Source organism: Anomaloglossus baeobatrachus, chromosome 5 (assembly GCF_048569485.1).
Source record: "Anomaloglossus baeobatrachus isolate aAnoBae1 chromosome 5, aAnoBae1.hap1, whole genome shotgun sequence".
Taxonomy (NCBI): Eukaryota; Metazoa; Chordata; class Amphibia; order Anura; family Aromobatidae; genus Anomaloglossus; species Anomaloglossus baeobatrachus.
Window position 1 is genome coordinate 389693739 of NC_134357.1, and position 18002 is coordinate 389711740.

Consider the following 18002-nt stretch of genomic DNA (forward strand, 5'->3'; position numbering starts at 1 on the left):
GTCCCCCTCCTGGTGTATATTTTCCTCTCCTGGGCCCCTCCTGGAATACACTGTCCCCTTTCTGGTATATAATGTCCCCCTCCTGATATATGCAGTATACTGTTCCCCTTCTGCTATATACATTCCTCTCCTGGGCCCCTGCTGGTATGTACTGTCTCCCTCCTAGTGTATATGTTCCTGGAATACACGGTCCCCTTTCTGGTATATAATGCCCCCCTCCTGATATATACAGTATACTGTTCCCCTTCTGCTATATATATTCCTCTCCTGGGCTCCTCCTGGTATATACTGTCCCTCTCATGGTTTATACTGTACTCACCACCATCTCGGCTTACACGCTGCATGGTGTCCTCTATAGCTGGCCCGCAGTGGCTGGCAGCTTTCATCAGTGTTCCTGCTATGGCAATGCATGATATCATTGTTAAGTGCTGCCTCAGTCACAGGGTTGCCAATGAAACCTGCTAGGTTCTGTTTGGCTGTCAGCGTGTATCGCAGTGCAGGGACCAGACGGGTCTGTGCACTCCGATGCATTTCAACTGGATGTGCGGCTTCGGACGCACATCCAGCTCAAGCTGTGGCCCACCCCCAGGCCTGATCGCGATCCCTGCAGCCGCGATCGTTCCACCCCTGCATTATCCTTCGTCCGCCAATAATGTAGTCAGGCAAGTGTTTCAGCAGTCCACAAAACACTTTTTTACTGGTCATGATTCGAGCAGCGGCATGGATTACACAAACAGAACCTGGCAGGTTTCCATTTGGTGATCATCGTTGTGCTTTGTGATACAGCTGCTTAGCCATAGAAACTAATGGCATGAAGCTCATGGCGCACATTGTTTGTGCTGATGTTAATGCCAGAGGAGATTTGCAGAACTACAGTTATTGAGTCTGCAGACCATTGGGGATTATTATGTACTATCCACCCCAGGATTCAAGGATCTCCCTCTGTAAGGCTTACATGGTTGCTGTGATCCTAAATGCTTCAACTCAGCACCGGACATATCATTGGTGCAACCTATGCACTGCTTTTCCCGCCCACCGGAAGACCCGGCGTCTCTGGTTTGAGTCGGACAGCACCCCCAATCTGTGTGACAGTGTGTCTGACTGAAACCAATCAGAGGCGCTGTGTCTGTGTCTAGATTGATGTAAAAATAATAAACAAGAAAACTGGCTTAGGGTCCCCCCTATTATGATACCCAGTACAGATAAAGCATACGGCTACAGGCTGTAGCCGCACAGCCTAAAAATAACAGCCTGCAGCCACCCACGATTGTCATATGCATGAGATGCAACAATCCCGGAAGTTTACCGGGCTCATCCTGATTGCCCTGGTGCAGTGACAATCGGGGTAATAAGGGGTTAATAACAGCTCACAGCTGCCACTAAGTCCTAGATTAGTAATGGGAGGCATCTGAGAGTCCCTCATTACTAATCTGTAAGTGAAAAGAAATAAATACAAGCACCAAAAAAATCCTTTGTTTGAAATAAAATATAAAAAACCCCACCCTCTTTCACCCCTGTATTAACCCCCAAAACACACAGGTCTGACGTCATCCACATACGACCCCATGACGATTCCGGCTCTGCTACATTTGAAGTGACAGTGAGCAGCCATAGAACATGACCCCCTGCTATGAGCTTCAGGCTGAGATTGAGCCGCATGATGAGCGGTGACGTCATTCAGGTCATTTCTGGTCACAGCTGGAGGTTCCCACTGTTTTCCCCCTGTGATCGAAGGTAACCTGACTTTTTAGGTGACCTCAGGTGAGGTTACCTGCTATCACAGGAACAGGACCATGGGAACCTCCAGCTGTGACCAGAAATAACGTGAGTGACATCACCGCTCATCGTGAAGCTCATTCTCTGCCGGAAGCTCACAGGGGGCGGTCATGTTCTATGCCCGCACGCTGTCACTTCAGATGTAACAGAGCCGGAATCGTTGTGGGACCTCGTGTGGATTACAGAGACGTGAGGACTGGCGGGGGAAGCAGTGTATATATGTGAAGGATAATGAGCGGCCCCAGAAGTAGTGTTAGAGCTGCACAGAGACTCAGTAAGTATAACACGCTTGCTCCAATCAATCTATCCCTTCTACCATGAATTTAAAGCACCATATTCTGATCCCCATAGACTTATATGGGGTTTGGCGCCCGGCCAGATATCTAGGATCGATTCGGGCCTGAATCAGGTTTTTTTTTTAACTTGGTTGGACCCACTAAGCGAGTCCACCCATCACTAACTATGATGAGTTATTGGACTGAAAAGGGCCCATATACTGTCCCTGCATAGGGTCTCTCTTCTCTCTGTGTCCACTAGTGCTTCTGTTTTTCAATATCATTTACAGTTCACTGTGGAATATTTAGGAGGAAAGTAATTTCATGAGCTGACTTGTTACAAGGGTGGCTCCTATCACAGACCACACTGATATCAGTGAGCTCTTTAGAAACCTTTAGAAAGGCAAAGTGTCTGTCTATGGGCAGGGGTATGTACACGTGTGCCAATGGGACTGAATGATGAACCAGAATTTGATTATTAAGATGTGTCTCAGTATACAGTATATGTCCATATAGTATTGTGACAATTTCTATTTCCTTTATGTAACACCATATCTCTAAGGAAGTCTTTCCTGTTATGTTACTGCTATGAGCTGATAATTTACATATTTTTACTCTTACTAAATTATCTTGTACCAACATTTTCTGTAAATCCATGAACAGTTTTATTTAATATGTTGATAGAGTATGTAAAATATTTCACTGGTTTCTTTAACACTTATCAGGCTGTTGAGCAAAGACTGAATGGCTCCATTTTTATTTTTGTCAGCTGCTTGTGGTTTTAAGCGCCAGATTATGGAGCAGATGTTACATGTAAGTGAATAATATTGCATAAATTCCCATCACTATGTGGCAGAGAACCACATAGTTTTTAATGGAATATCATAATGACTGCAGCTCAGTACTTGACTTTCTAGACTTGATTCATCACACAGTGTACTTCCGAGTTCTAATGTAAAACTGTCTGAGATGTTTCAGAATTTTGGCGCAACCTTTAGTTGTGCAAGAATTTCACAACTTTTAGTATCATTACACCAGTCCCAACCAGCAGATAGCATAAGTTATAACAGAACAATAATCCACAAATCCAATCTGTACCGATTGGTGTACATTTCTTGTAGTGGCGCTCGGCAGCTACACCAAATTTGTTAAAACAGTGCACACCAACTAATGAGTTAGGTATAGCTTACTACGGTGAACCTATTATCAAGACTGGCATACAAGACTTCAGTCCTAACGAATCACGTCCACTATATGTCACTGGTCAGTGGAGAATACTTCTCCGATATGACATTGAATGAAGCAGGTCACAGTTTTCAGGCATACAGAATTACAAGGCAACACTGACTTTAGCCATTGCAGTATTATGGCTCTTCAGAAGCTGAAGGTTTCTTGGAGCCATAAGGCTATGTGCGCACTTTGAGTTTTTACCTGCGTTTCAGCTGCGTTTTGAACTGCCAAAATGCATGCGTTTTGATTTTCAAGCAAAGTCTGAGGGAAATGGGGATTTCTTGAGCGCACATTGCAGTTCAAAACGCTGCGTTTAATTTGCATATTTTTGGGCAAACACTCAGCGTTTAAAGAAGCAGCATGTCAATTGTTTTTGCCATTTGGGCTGCGTTTTCCTAACATTGAAGTCAATGAGAAGTACCAAAAAGCAAGCAACATCAAAATTCCAGAGTTTTACATGCTTTTTAGCTGCAGAAAACATGCGTTTTGGACTACATAAACGCATGCATTTCAGACATCAAAATAATGGAATGATATGTCCCTTTACACACACACACATAGACCGACAATTAAATTAATGAAATATATTAATTTATTGTTATATTAGCCATAAATAGTATAAAACCGCTATAATTATATGAAATGTAACTATTTTCATTATGATTTAAATAATTATATTTGTTTTCCTTTTTTCATAGTGTTTGTATGTTAAAAATTTATTTAGTAGTGTCTTTGTAATCAAAACGCATCTGACTTTAAGCAATGGAAAAGCATGTAAAACTCGCTAAAAACGCAGCTAAAAAGCGGTAAATACGCACGCGTATTTATAGCGTTTTTGTGGTCAAAACCAACTTTGGCAAAAACCATTTCTGCCAGAGGATGCGTTTAGAACTGCAACTACCTCGACGCAAAGTGCGCACACAGCCTAAGGCCCCCTTCACACGTCCGTGATACACGTGCGTGTTTGGTCCGTTTCCGTATATACCGGAGACACGGCCAAACGTGCACCAATGTTAATCTATGATTGTGGTCACACGTCCGTTATTTCATTATGTCCGTGTGTGCGTGTCCGTGATCCGTATGTGTTTGCGTTTGGCACGGATGCATGTCCGTTATCTGCACGGAGCACGCACACGTGGACACAATGAAAGTCTATGGGTATGTGCACACACGTTAGTAAACACGTATGCATATACCTATAGTCCGTGTCCGTTTGGTGTTTTTATTTCTAGTGATGTCGGCTATTCTTTCTATTTCTGTGTATGTCGGTCAATCTCCCTGAGTCCGTCGGTCAGTCTCTCTGTCTCTCTGTCGGTCTCTCTGTCTGTCTGTCCCTCTCTCACAGTCTGTCGGTCAGTTTCCCCCCCTCTCTCATACTTACCGTTCCCCGATCTCCGGCGCAGCGCTGCACGGCATTCACACTGCTGCGGCGGCTTTTACTATTTTGAAAAAGCCGGCCGCCCATTAAACAATCTCGTATTCCCTGCTTTCCCCGCCCACCGGCGCCTATGATTGGTTACAGTGAGACACGCCCCCACGCTGAGTGACAGGTGTCACACTGCACCCAATCACAGCAGCCGGTGGGCGTGTCTATACTGTGCAGTAAAATAAATAAATAAATAATTAAAAAAAAACGGCGTGCGGTTCCCCCCAATTTAAAAGCCAGCCAGATAAAGCCATACGGCTGAAGGCTGGTATTCTCAGGATGGGGAGCTCCACGTTATGGGGAGCCCCCCACCCTAACAATATCAGTCAGCAGCCGCCCAGAATTGCCGCATACATTATATGCGACAGTTCTGGGGCTGTACCCGGCTCTTCCCGATTTGCCCTGGTGCCGTTGGCAAATCGGGGTAATAAGGAGTTATTGGCAGCCCATAGCTGCCAATAAGTCCTAGATTAATCATGTCAGGCGTCTATGAGACACCTTCCATGATTAATCTGTAAGTTACAGTAAAAAAACACACACACCCGAAAAAATCCTTTATTTGAAATAAAAAACACACACAAATTCCCTCATTACCAATTTATTAACCCCGACAAACCCTCCATGTCCGGCGTACTCCACAGTCCTCCAGCGTCGCGTCCAGCTCTGCTGCATGGAGGTGACAGGAGCAGCAGAAGACACCGCCGCTCCGGTCACCTCCACACAGCAAATGAGATGAGTAGCGCGATCAGCTGCTGTCACTGAGGTTACCCGCGGCCACCGCTGGATCCAGCGGTGGCCGCGAGTTACCTGACTGACAGCAGCTGATCGCGCTACTAACCTCATTAGCTGCGTGGAGGTGACCGGAGCGGCGGTGTCTTCTGCTGCTCCTGTCACCTCCATGCAGCAGAGCTGGACGCGACGCTGGAGGACTGTGGAGTACGCCGGACATGGAGGGTTTGTCGGGGTTAATAAATTGGTAATGAGGGAATTTGTGTGTGTTTTTTATTTCAAATAAAGGATTTTTTCGGGTGTGTGTGTTTTTTTACTGTAACTTACAGATTAATCATGGAAGGTGTCTCATAGACGCCTGACATGATTAATCTAGGACTTATTGGCAGCTATGGGCTGCCAATAACTCCTTATTACCCCGATTTGCCAACGGCACCAGGGCAAATCGGGAAGAGCCGGGTACAGCCCCAGAACTGTCGCATATAATGTATGCGGCAATTCTGGGCGGCTGCTGACTGATATTGTTAGGGTGGGGGGCTCCCCATAACGTGGAGCTCCCCATCCTGAGAATACCAGCCTTCAGCCGTATGGCTTTATCTGGCTGGCTTTTAAATTGGGGGGAACCGCACGCCGTTTTTTTTTAATTATTTATTTATTTATTTTACTGCACAGTATAGACACGCCCACCGGCTGCTGTGATTGGGTGCAGTGTGACACCTGTCACTCAGCGTGGGGGCGTGTCTCACTGTAACCAATCATAGGCGCCGGTGGGCGGGGAAAGCAGGGAATACGAGATTGTTTAATGGGCGGCCGGCTTTTTCAAAATAGTAAAAGCCGCCGCAGCCGTGTGAATGCCGTGCAGCGCCGGTGATCGGGGATCGGTGAGTATGAGAGAGGGGGGGACACTTCAGTCAATCGGGGGATTAGCGGTCACCGGTGAATCCTTCACAGGTGACCGCTAATCAGTACTCGACACAGACAGAGCCGCGGTATGAGGATGAAGTCGGGTGAAGTTCACCCGAGTTCATTCTCATCGCGCAACTCTGTCTGCTGTCAGCCGACATTTATAAACGACATTGTGCATCACACACACGGACATTCCACACGGACATTACACGTTCACATACACGTTTATTCCACACGCACACACGGACGTTCTGCACACAAACACGGCTAGCATACGCAATTCACACAGGTGCCACACGGACCATAAAAACGGACACAAAAACGGGACACGGACCCGAAAAACGGCCCGTAACACACGTGCGTGTTTTTCACGGACGTGTGAAGGGGGCCTAATACTGTGGGATGCATGAACTACAATATTCAGGCTCAAAGTTTCAACTGGCATTTCATACAAATTACACTAGTGAGCTAGTGGATAAAATCATTATTGTGAAGTACTCACTAGGATTTGTGTTTGGTTATCCGGTAGAGTGTCAATAGAGAGACTGTCACCGCCAAGGCCATGGATAACTCGTGTAGCAATCTTGTTCTGTCCATTGCTAATATCACGCTGAATCCTCACTAAGTCATTGTCTCTTCGTTTAATCCTTAAAAGGCTGTGACCTGAAAAATATTGATGATGACATTATTTTGTAGAATGAATCTAATTTTTCAGAAAACTTCAAACTTACCCTGTCGATAAAGATCTTTTTTTTGTACTAATCTGCAGCCTGGTTCACAGATTTTGTATAGCTGAGACATACATCACTTTGTACGTAGATATGCTGCCTGGATAGGATACCGCTCCATATACAAATAAAGAAAAGGATTCTGGCATAAATTAACAAGAGATATGGATTTTAATGGGAATTGGAATCCTGAAATATGGTGTAACATTTTGGTCAGCAAGACCTTCTTCAGACTAAGGTAATGTACAAAGTATGAAAAGACAACATTTTTCATCTGAGTATAAAAAAAGTGTTTTTTTTTTTATAGGTATACATCTACTGTATATAGCAGTCAAACCATAATATATATATATATATATATATATATATATATATATATATATATATATATATATATATATATATATAAATAAAAGAGAGAGAGCAAGAGAGAGAGCGAGAGAGAGAGAGAGAGAGAGAGATATAATGGTCAAATTATGTTAAGAGAGAAGGATCAAAGAAATCCATAATCTTGCAATTAGTATATATAGTAGTTTCTTTTTTGACCAAAAGAAATCTATAGAAATACAAGTGACATCTGACAAGTATTATACGGAACATGAACAAAATGTATGTGAATTCAAAATCACCAAACGGAACTGAGGGAGAGATATTATATTTCCCTCTATAATATCCCTTCCTCAGTTCTGTCACTTGTATTTCTATAGAATTCTTTTGGTCAAAAAGAAACTAATATGTATATTAATTGCAAGAATATGCATTTCTTTGACCTTTCTCTTCTAACATAAATTTACAATTATCTCTATATATTATGGTTTAACCACTATATACCATAAATTAAAAAACAAAATGTTTTTATACTCAGATGAATAATTTTGTTTCTTTTTTTTTTCTTTTTTTCCTATACGTTGTACGTTATCTTCAATATGAAGAAGGTCTTGGTGACCGAAATGTTACAACATATTTCAGGATTGCAATTTCCACTAAAGGGGTTGTCCACTATTGGTACAACACCTTCTGATTCACCATGTTTGCCCTGGATAAAATAATAAAGACTACACTGTGTGCAGAATTATTAGGCAAATGAGCATTTTGAACACATGATACTTTTTATACATGTCCTACTCCAAGCTGTATAGGCTTGAGAGTCAACTACCAATTAAGTAAATCGGGTGATGTGCATCTCTGTAATGAGGAGGGGTGTGGTGTAATGACATCAACACCCTATATAAGGGGTGCATACTTATTATGCAACTTCCTTTCCTTTGGCAAAATGGGTCAGAAGAGAGATTTGACGGGCTCTGAGAAGTCCAAAATTGTGAGATGTCTTGCAGAGGGATGCAGCAGTCTTGAAATTGACAAACGTTTGAAGCGTAATCACCGAACAATCAAGCGTTTCATGGCAAATAGCCAACAGGGTCACAAGAAGCGTATTGTGCAAAAAAGGCGCAAAATAACTGCCCATGAATTGAGGGAAATCAAGCGTGAAGATGCCATTTGCCACCAGTTTGGCCATATTTCAGAGCTGCAACGTTACTGGAGTATCAAAAAGCAAAAGGTGTGCCATACTCAGGGACATGGCCAAGGTAAGGAAGGCTGAAAAACGACCACCTTTGATCAAGAGACATAAGATAAAACGTCAAGACTGGGCCAAGAAATATCTTAAGACTGATTTTTCAAAGGTTTTATAGACTGATGAAATGAGAGTGACTCTTTATGCGCCAGATGGATGGGTCAGAGGCTGGATCAGTAAAGGGCAGAGAGCTCCGCTCCGACTCAGACGCCAGCAAGGTGGAGGTGGGTTACTGGTATGGGCTGGTATCATCAAAGATGAACTTGTGGGACCTTTTCGGGTTGAGGATGGAGTGAAGCTCAACTTCCAGACCTATTGCCAGTTTCTGGAAGACAACTTCTTCAAGCAGTAGTACAGGAAGAAGTCGGTATCGTTAAAAAAAACCCATGATTTTCATGCAGGACAATGCTCCATCACATGCATCCAACTACTCTACAGCGTGGCTGGCCAATAAAGGTCTAAAAGATGAAAAAATAATGACATGGCCCCCTTGTTCACCTGATCTGAACCCCATAGAGAACCTGTGGTCCCTCATAAAATGTAAGATCTACACAGTACACCTCTCAGAACAGTGTCTGGGAGGCTGTGGTGGCTGCTGCATGCAATGTTAATCGTAAACAGATCAAGTAACTGACAATCTATGGATGATAGGCTGTTGAGTGTCATCATAAAGAAAGGTGACTATATTGGTCACTAATTTTTTTGGGTTTTGTTTTTGCACGTCAGAAATGTTTATTTCTAAATTTTGTGCAGTTATATTGGTTTACCTTGTGAAAATAAACAAGTGAGATGGGAAAATATTGTTTTTTATTAAGTTGCCTAATAATTCTGCACAGTAATAGTTACCTGCACAAACAGAGATCCTCCTAAGAGAGCCAAATCTAAAAAAAAACCACTCCAACTTCCAAAAATATTACGTTTTGATATTTGAGACTTTTGGGTTGATTGAGAACATAGTTGTTGATCAATAATACAAAAAAATCCTCTAAAATACAACTTGCCTAATAAGTCTGCATCCAGTGTAAACTTAATCATCTCCCATACTGGCACCGTTCCAGCGGTGGGGGCTCAAGTGGGGTTATGACATTATGGAAGCTCCGCGTCCAATCAGCGCCGGCTTCTGTCTCCCTGCATTCGGACCAAATGAATAATCAACATAAAAAAGAGCAATGAGGCTGCGCTCACTGCCTATTGATTAACTTGTTTGGGCTAAAGGCAGGGAGACAGAAGTCGGCACTGATTGGACGCAAAACTTGCGTAATGTCACAACCCCAAGTGAGCCCCTGCACCGCAAGCCGCGGCACCACTGGAATGGCGCCAAAACGGGAGGGAAGTGGAGGGGAGTTTAGACTTTATTATTTTACCTGCGGCAAACATGTTGAATCAGAATGGTTTTTCCTAGTAGTGGACAACCCCTTTAAAGTCCATACTCTTGTTAATTTATGAGTGCTGGATTCATTTTCTTTGTTTGGAGATTTTCGAGTTTGTTTGTTTTTTACAGATTCTATGCAACGGTTTTCAACCATTCTTGTGCAACCATTTTTTCAACAATTAATTTATTAATCTTCAGAGGATAAAATACATTGTAAAATCTGCATCATAATGCATGGCAAAAATCATGATGAAGCATTGTAAAGAGAAACAAACAATGTCATATTAAACATGTTTCTGCAGTCCAAACTCTTACATTCAAACAGATGTGCTAATTCTTCATTTTGGAGGACAACTTACAGAACAGACTTTTTTTTTATATTGTGGGAGAAAACTTGGAGTGGCCAGAGGATATCCACCGAAACACGAGGAATTATATACAAATAGCATGCAGATGTTAGCTTGGTAGGAAACCAAACCCAGAGGTTATTATAACTGTCAGTATGTAAGAGGGTTTAAATATGATCCAATACTTTTACTCTCTCTGAAATCAATTCTTACGTCGCTCTTACTTTCTTCATTAGGATACCATTGATCATGCTGAGAAATTCTACCTGGCTACCTAAATTGTTATTACTTTGTACGAAGGTTAGTCTTACAGTATCTGCACCATGGCAGTGGAATTTATTTTATCAACTTTTTGAAAACACAATTGCATTATTATTCGACATAATCTCCCTACTTTTCAATAGACTTCGTCCATGTGTCAACAAGTTTTCGTATTCCCTCATTAAAAAATATTTTAGGCTGAGATGTGAGCCACGAATGTACTAACCTCTTCTTCAGAAGTTAATATTTGCAAATGATTTGCCACATAATCCACTGTCAGTTGTCTATACAACTGAATGTTCACAATCAATGTTATCTTCAGTTGTGGATGGGCGTCAGGCTTTTCATAGCTGACTCCTTCCATGGCTTCATTCATATACACTTAGCTACAAAATGCGGTCTCTATATTGTGCACAAATATCGGCACCAGAGAACACCCTCTGACCCAACCAAAAACACATCACTGCACACTGCTCTTTTTCATGCGAAGTGGAACAGCCATGGTTTCTCTCACTGGATTCACAAATGAACTGATGTAACGTGATCCATTCTGCAAAGCAGTGACTAGGGTGATAGCAACCTCCTACAGAAAAAGCTATTAAGACAGTGTGGCCAACAGAAGTTTCAATACAACTGAAGTGCAGAAAATTTTTGACTCCCCATGTCTTGCTCCTATGTCATCTAATGTTATCCTTTTGGGTGGGGTTTCTGTTGTATATTGCCAGCAAAGTACAGTTGGTAGATAGTTCTTTGGTTAGGTATGTTACAGCGATGCTGGGTGAAATATGGCTGATGTAAATGTATTATTTCTGTGATGTGACAGATGTGTGACTAATGTTAGACCTTATGAGTGATGACAACATAGCTAGAGATTCGCTCTGGGTCAAGAATCGTCTTTCTGGTCTTTCTGGCCCTCACAGACCTGTACCTTCTTCTTTAAATGGCTCCTCTGTTCTCCACTCATTACCTGTAGTAATGGCACCTATTTGAACTTGTTATCAGTATAAAAGACAACTGTCCACAACCTCAAACAGTCACGCTCCAAACTCCACTATGGTGAAGACCAAAGAGCTGTCAAAGGACACCAGAAACAAAATTGTAGCCCTGCACCAGGCTGGGAAGACTGAATCTGCAATAGGCAAGAAGCTTGGTGTGATGAAATCAACTGTGGGAGCAATAATAAGAAAATGGAATACATATGAGACCACTGATAATGTCCCTCGATCTGGGGCTCCACGCAAGATCTCACCCCATGGGGTCAAAATGATCACAAGAACAGTGAGCAAAAATCCCAGAACCACACGGGGGGGACCTAATGAATGACCTGCATAGAGCTGGGACCACCGTAACAAAGGCTACCATCAGTAACACGCCTCGCCGCCAGGGATTCAGATCCTGCAGTGTCAGACGTGTCCCGCTGCTTAAGCCAGTACATGTCCGGGCCCATCTAAAGTTTGCTAGAGAGCATTTGGATTACCCAGAAGAGTATTGGGAAAATGTCATATCGACTGATTAAACCAAAGTAGAACTGTTTGGTAGAAACACAACTCATTGTGTTTGAAGGAGACAGACTGCTGAGTTGCATCCAAAGAACACCATACCTACTGTGAAGCATGGGGGTGGTAACTTCATGCTTTGGGCTGTTTCTCTGCAAAGGGAGCAAGATGACTGATCTGTGTACATGAAAAAATAAATGGGGCCATGTTTAGTGTGATTTTGAGTGCAAGGGCATTGAAGATGAAATGTGGCTGGGTCTTTCAGCATGATAATGATCCCAAGGTCACCACCAGGGCAATGAAGGAGTGGCTTTGTAAGAAGCATCTGAAGGTACTGGAGTGGCCTAGCCAGTCTCCAGATTTCAACCCCATAGAAAACCTTTGGAGGGAGTTGAAAATCCGTGTTGCCCAGCGACAGGCCAAAAACATCACTGCTGTAGAGCAGATCTGCATAGAGGGATGGGCCAACATACCACCAGCAGTGTTTGCCAACCTTGTAAAAAATTACATAAATCGTTTAACCTCTCTCTTTGCCAACAAAGGACATATAACAAAATATTGAGATGAACTTTTGTTATTGACCAAATACATATTTTCCACTATAAACTGCAAATAAAATCTTGCAAAATCAGACAAGGTGATTTTCTGGATTTGTTTTCTTTTTTTGTCTCTCATAGTTGTGGTCTACCTATGATGTCAATTACAGGCCTCTCATCTTTTTAGGTGGGAGAACTTGCACAGTTGGTGGCTGACTAAATACTTTTTTTCCCCACTATATATGTAATCTTGCACCTGTATGCCATCTGTGGGAAATCACTGTTCTATCAAGGGTCACTACTGATGGGCGAGCGTGCTCGCCACTGCTCGGTACTCGATCGAACATCATGGTGCTTGGGCACACTCGGTACTCGATCAAGTATCCCTGGTGCTTGAGCGCCATGCTCGAGTCCCCACCTTTCATGTTTTGCGGCTGTTTATCAGCCACAGACATGCGGGATTGCCTGCCAATCACAGTAATGCTGTAGCCATTTGGTTACATGCTGAAGTAACGTAAAAAATCTATTCTATTCTCTAATAATACCGCTGCTAGCTGTATTTAGTGTAGTGATAGCTGCTTCAGAAGTAATAGTGTATTACAGTTATTATTGCCTTACACTCCTTGCTGCTGTAATGAAAAAAAAATCTATGCTATTCTCTAATAATATCGCTTTTAGTTGCATTTAGTGTAGGGCAAGCTGCTGGAGAAGGGATAGTGTATTAGAGGCGTCTAGGCAGGGATTATAGCGTTACAATCCTTGTTGCTGCCACATAAAAATATCTATTTTATTCTCTAATAATACTGCTCTTAGCTGCATTTGTTTGGATTTTTTTTTTGCAGTGGTTTTTTTTCATTAGTTTTATGCAAATTAACCCCTTCAGCCCCAAGCCTATTTTGACCCTAAAGACCAGGCCATTTTTTGCAATTTTTACCAGTGTCACTTTATGAGGTTATAACTCTGGAACGCTTTGACGGATCCCGGTGATTCAGAGATTGTTTTCTCGTGACATATAGGGCTTCATGTTAGTGGTAAATTTAGGCTGATATTTTTTGTGTTTCTTTGTGAAAAAAACAGAAATGTCGCGAACATTTTGTAATTTTCGAACTTTGAATTATGTTCTAAAATCAACGAGACATATGACACAAAATAATTAATAAATAACATTTCCCACATGTTTACTTTACATCAGAACAATTTTGGGGAAAAAAAAAAAAATTAAGGAAGTTATAGGGGTTCAAAGTTTATGAGCAATTTCTCATTTTTACAACAAAATTTACAAAGCCACTTTTTTTAGGGACCACATCACATTTGAAGCGATTTTAAAAAGTCTACATGACACAAAATACCCAAAAGTGACACCATTCCAAAAACGGCACCCCTCAGGCTACTCAAAACCACATTCAACAAGGTTATTAACCCTTCTGGTGCTTCACAGTAACTAAAGCAATGTGGAAGGAAAAAATGAACATTTTTCTTTTTGCAACAAAAATGTTAATTTAGCCTCAAATATTGCATTTCACAAGGGTAGCAGGATTAAATGAACCCCCAAAATTTGTTGGGCAATTTCTTCTGAGCACGCAGATACCTCATATGTGGCGAAAAACCACTGTTTGGGCGCACCGCAGGACTCGGAAGGGAAGGAGCGTCATTTGACTTTTTGAACAGAAAATTAGCTGGAATCGTTAGCCGCACCATGTTGCGTTTGGAGAACCCCTGAGGTGCCGAAACAGTGGAGCTCCCCCACATGTGACCCCATTTTGGAAACTAGACCCCTCATAGAATTTATCTAGATGTTTATTGAGCACTTTGATCCTCTGGGGGCTTCACAAATGTTAATAGAGTTGAGCCGTGAAAATAAAAAAATTTTTTTTACCACAAAATTGTTACTTCAACCAGGTAGTTTTTTTTCACAAGGGTATCAGGAAAAATTGCACCATAAAATGTATGGTGCAATTTCTCCTGAGTACATAGATACCTCATATGTGGTGGAAATCAAATGTTTGGGCACACAGCAGGACTCGGAATGCAAGGAGCGTCATTTGACTTTTCAAACGCAAAATTGTCTGGGATAATTAGTGTATTCCATGTTGTGTTTGGAGACCCCCTGAGGTGCCGAAACAGTGGAGCTCCCCCACATGTGACCCCATTTTGGAAACTAGACCCCTCATGGAATTTATCTAGATGTTTATTGAGCACTTTGATCCTCTGGGGGCTTCACAAAAGTTAATAGAGTTGAGCCGTGAAAATAAAAAAAATCTTTTTTACCACAAAATTGTTACTTCAACCAGGTAGCTTTTTTTTTCACAAGGGTATCAGGAAAAATTGCACCATAAAATGTATGGTGCAATTTCTCCTGAGTACACAGATACCTCATATGTGGTGGAAATCAAATGTTTGGGCACACAGCAGGGCTCGGAATGCAAGGAGCGTCATTTGACTTTTCAAACTCAAAATTGTCTGGGATAATTAGCGTATTCCATGTTGTGTTTGGAGACCCCCTGAGGTGCCGAAACAGTGGAGCTCCCCCACATGTGACCCCATTTTGGAAACTAGACCCCCCATGGCATAGAAAAAAAAAACAGGGCGCACGCACGAATGTTCTGCAAAAAGGGGGGGGGACTAGGTGGGATGGAAAAAAGTCCTGTCCAAAGTCGAGTACGACTGCAGGACGCTTGCTGACCAGGTACCTAATTGTGCAAGTTTTTGTTTTTTTTTATTTGGGGTGCACAAAAAAAGCAAAAACTAGAGCAACAATTACGTACCTGATCAGCCAATCACGTAGCTGATCAGCACTTGGCGGCAAGCGGGTGGGGGAGGAGGTGGGGAGAGGGAGTGGGAGATGCAATTGGGGATAGTTAAAAAAGAGCCATGAACAATACTTACAGGATGGATCAGAACAGCGGCAGATGGGGGGGCAGCGGCATATAAAAGGAGCATCTGTGATTGTGAGACAGAGGCGGCTGGGATAGGGTGGAGGCGGCTGGGATAGGGTGGGGGCGGCTGGGATAGGGTGGGGGCAGGAGCGGCAGAGGATGGGGTGAAGGGGGGATGGGGAGTGGGAGGTGAGATTGGGGATAGTTACCTTACAGGATGGATCTAGGCAGCAGGATCACAGAAGATGAAGGAGGCAGCAGATCGGGGAGGGTGAGAGGTGGGAGAGGGAGCGCAGCGCAGATCACGGGGGAGACAGGTGAGCAGAGCACAGATCACGGGGGTGAGAGGTGAGGGAGAGCGGACATCAGATCACGGGGGTGACAGGTGAGCACAGATCACGGGGGTGACAGGGGAGGGAACACAGATCACGGGGGTGACAGGGGAGGGAGCACAGATCACGGGGGTGACAGGGGAGGGAGCACAGATCACGGGGGTGACAGGGGAGGGAGCACAGATCACGGGGGTGACAGGGGAGGGAGCACAGATCACGGGGGTGACAGGGGAGGGAGCACAGATCACGGGGGTGACAGGGGAGGGAGCACAGATCACGGGGGTGACAGGTGAGGGAGCACAGATCACGGGGGTGACAGGGGAGGGAGCACAGATCACGGGGGTGACAGGGGAGGGAGTGGGTAGCCGATCACGAGGGTGAGAGGTGGGGGGAGTGGGCAGCACATCACGGAGGGGAGGGTGTGCCAGCCGATCACGAGTGGGAGTGGCGGGCAGCGCATAACTGAGGAGAGGGGGCGCGCAGCGCATAACGGAGAAGAGGGGGAGGGGCCGGGCAGCAGATCGGGGAGAGCGGTGACACTGTGGCAGACGGAGGAGGGCAGCGGCGGATCGGGAGGGGTGGGGGTGCGGGCAGCAGATCACGAGGGGTGAGGGTGCGGGCAACAGATCGGGGAGACAGGTGGCAGATCGCGGAGGGCAGCGGCGGATCGGGAGGTGTGGGGGTGGGGGGCGGGCAGCAGATCGGGGAGACAGGTGGCAGATCGCGGAGGGCAGCGGCGGATCGGGAGGTGTGGAGGTGGGGGTGCGGGCAGCAGATCACGAGGGGTGGGGTGTGGGCAGCAGATCGGGGAGACAGGTGGCAGATCGCAGAGGACAGCGGTGGATCGGGAGGTGTGGGGGTGCGGGCAGCAGATCACGAGGGGTGAGGGTGCGGGCAACAGATCGGGGAGACAGGTGGCAGATCTCGGAGGGCAGCGGCAGATCGGGAGGTGTGGGGGTGGGGGTGCGGGCAGCAGATCGGGGAGACAGGTGGCAGATCGCGGAGGGCAGCGGCGGATCGGGAGGGGTGGGGGTGCGGGCAGCAGATCACGAGGGGTGGGGTGCGGGCAGCAGATCGGGGAGACAGGTGGCAGATCGCGGAGGACAGCGGTGGATCGGGAGGAGTGGGGGTGCGGGCAGCAGATCACGAGAGGTGGGGGTGCGGGCAGCAGATCGCGGAGACAGGTGGCAGATCGCGGAGGGCAGCGGCGGCGGATTGGGGGTGTGGCGGTGAGGGTGCGGGCAGCAGATACGAGGGGTGGGGGTGCGGGCAGCAGATTGGGGAGACAGGTGGCAGATAGCGGAGGACAGCGGTGGATCGGGAGGAGTGGGGGTGCGGGCAGCAGATCACGAGAGGTGGGGGTGTGGGCAGCAGATCGCGGAGACAGGTGGCAGATCGCGGAGGGCAGCGGCGGCGGATTGGGGGTGTGGCGGTGAGGGTGCGGGCAGCAGATACGAGGGGTGGGGGTGCGGGCAGCAGATTGGGGAGACAGGTGGCAGATAGCGGAGGGCAGCGGCGGCGGCGGCGGATCGGGAGGCTTTTCGCCGGTTTCATACAGTGCAATGGCGGCGCGGCAACTTCCGGGTCCCATGCTCCGGTTACATAACAGCATGGGACCGGAGCTTGTCGCCCTGCCATTGTACTGTATACACTCACTGTGCTGTGGTGCTGCAGGGACGACAAGTGACGGTGACGGGGGCGGTCACCGGCAACAGGTCCATGGCGATTGGAGAGATCGGTCACAGATTGTTCCAGCAGCGACCAGGGAGTCAAAGATGTGTCCAAGTGTCTTCCCCATGCTGCTCCTATTCCATTTGAGCGCTGTTTCCATCCATTTCAGTGATTTTATTGCCCCCAGACCTCTTGGGAGGCTCTGATGGAAAAATGCTAGAGTTTCTCATGGACTTGCATTATGCTTGTTACTCGAATTGAGCCCATCTGAGCGTCTGACCTGCTCTATTAGAATTCTAAGCACTCAAGCATTTTAGTGCTCGCTCATCAGTAGTCACTATATCGTGATCACATTTAGAGGGACGTATGATTCTATATCCCTGTTTCTAAACTGGTCATGCACCTTGAAATCCAACCAATCTACAGCTATCATGCTGTGTTTATATATTACTTTTGCAATGTACAGCA

The 18002-nt window shown here is 45.2% G+C and overlaps 1 protein-coding gene across 1 annotated transcript in view; it reads right to left on the reverse strand.

Moving 5' to 3' along the window:
• PLXDC1 (plexin domain containing 1) overlaps positions 1-18002 on the reverse strand; it is a 160389-nt gene that overhangs the window by 85167 nt on the left and 57220 nt on the right. Inside the window, exon 2 of the mRNA XM_075350112.1 lies at positions 6845-7005. Within this exon, the coding sequence (XP_075206227.1) occupies positions 6845-7005 (161 nt within the window). The remainder of the gene's footprint in view (positions 1-6844; positions 7006-18002) is intronic.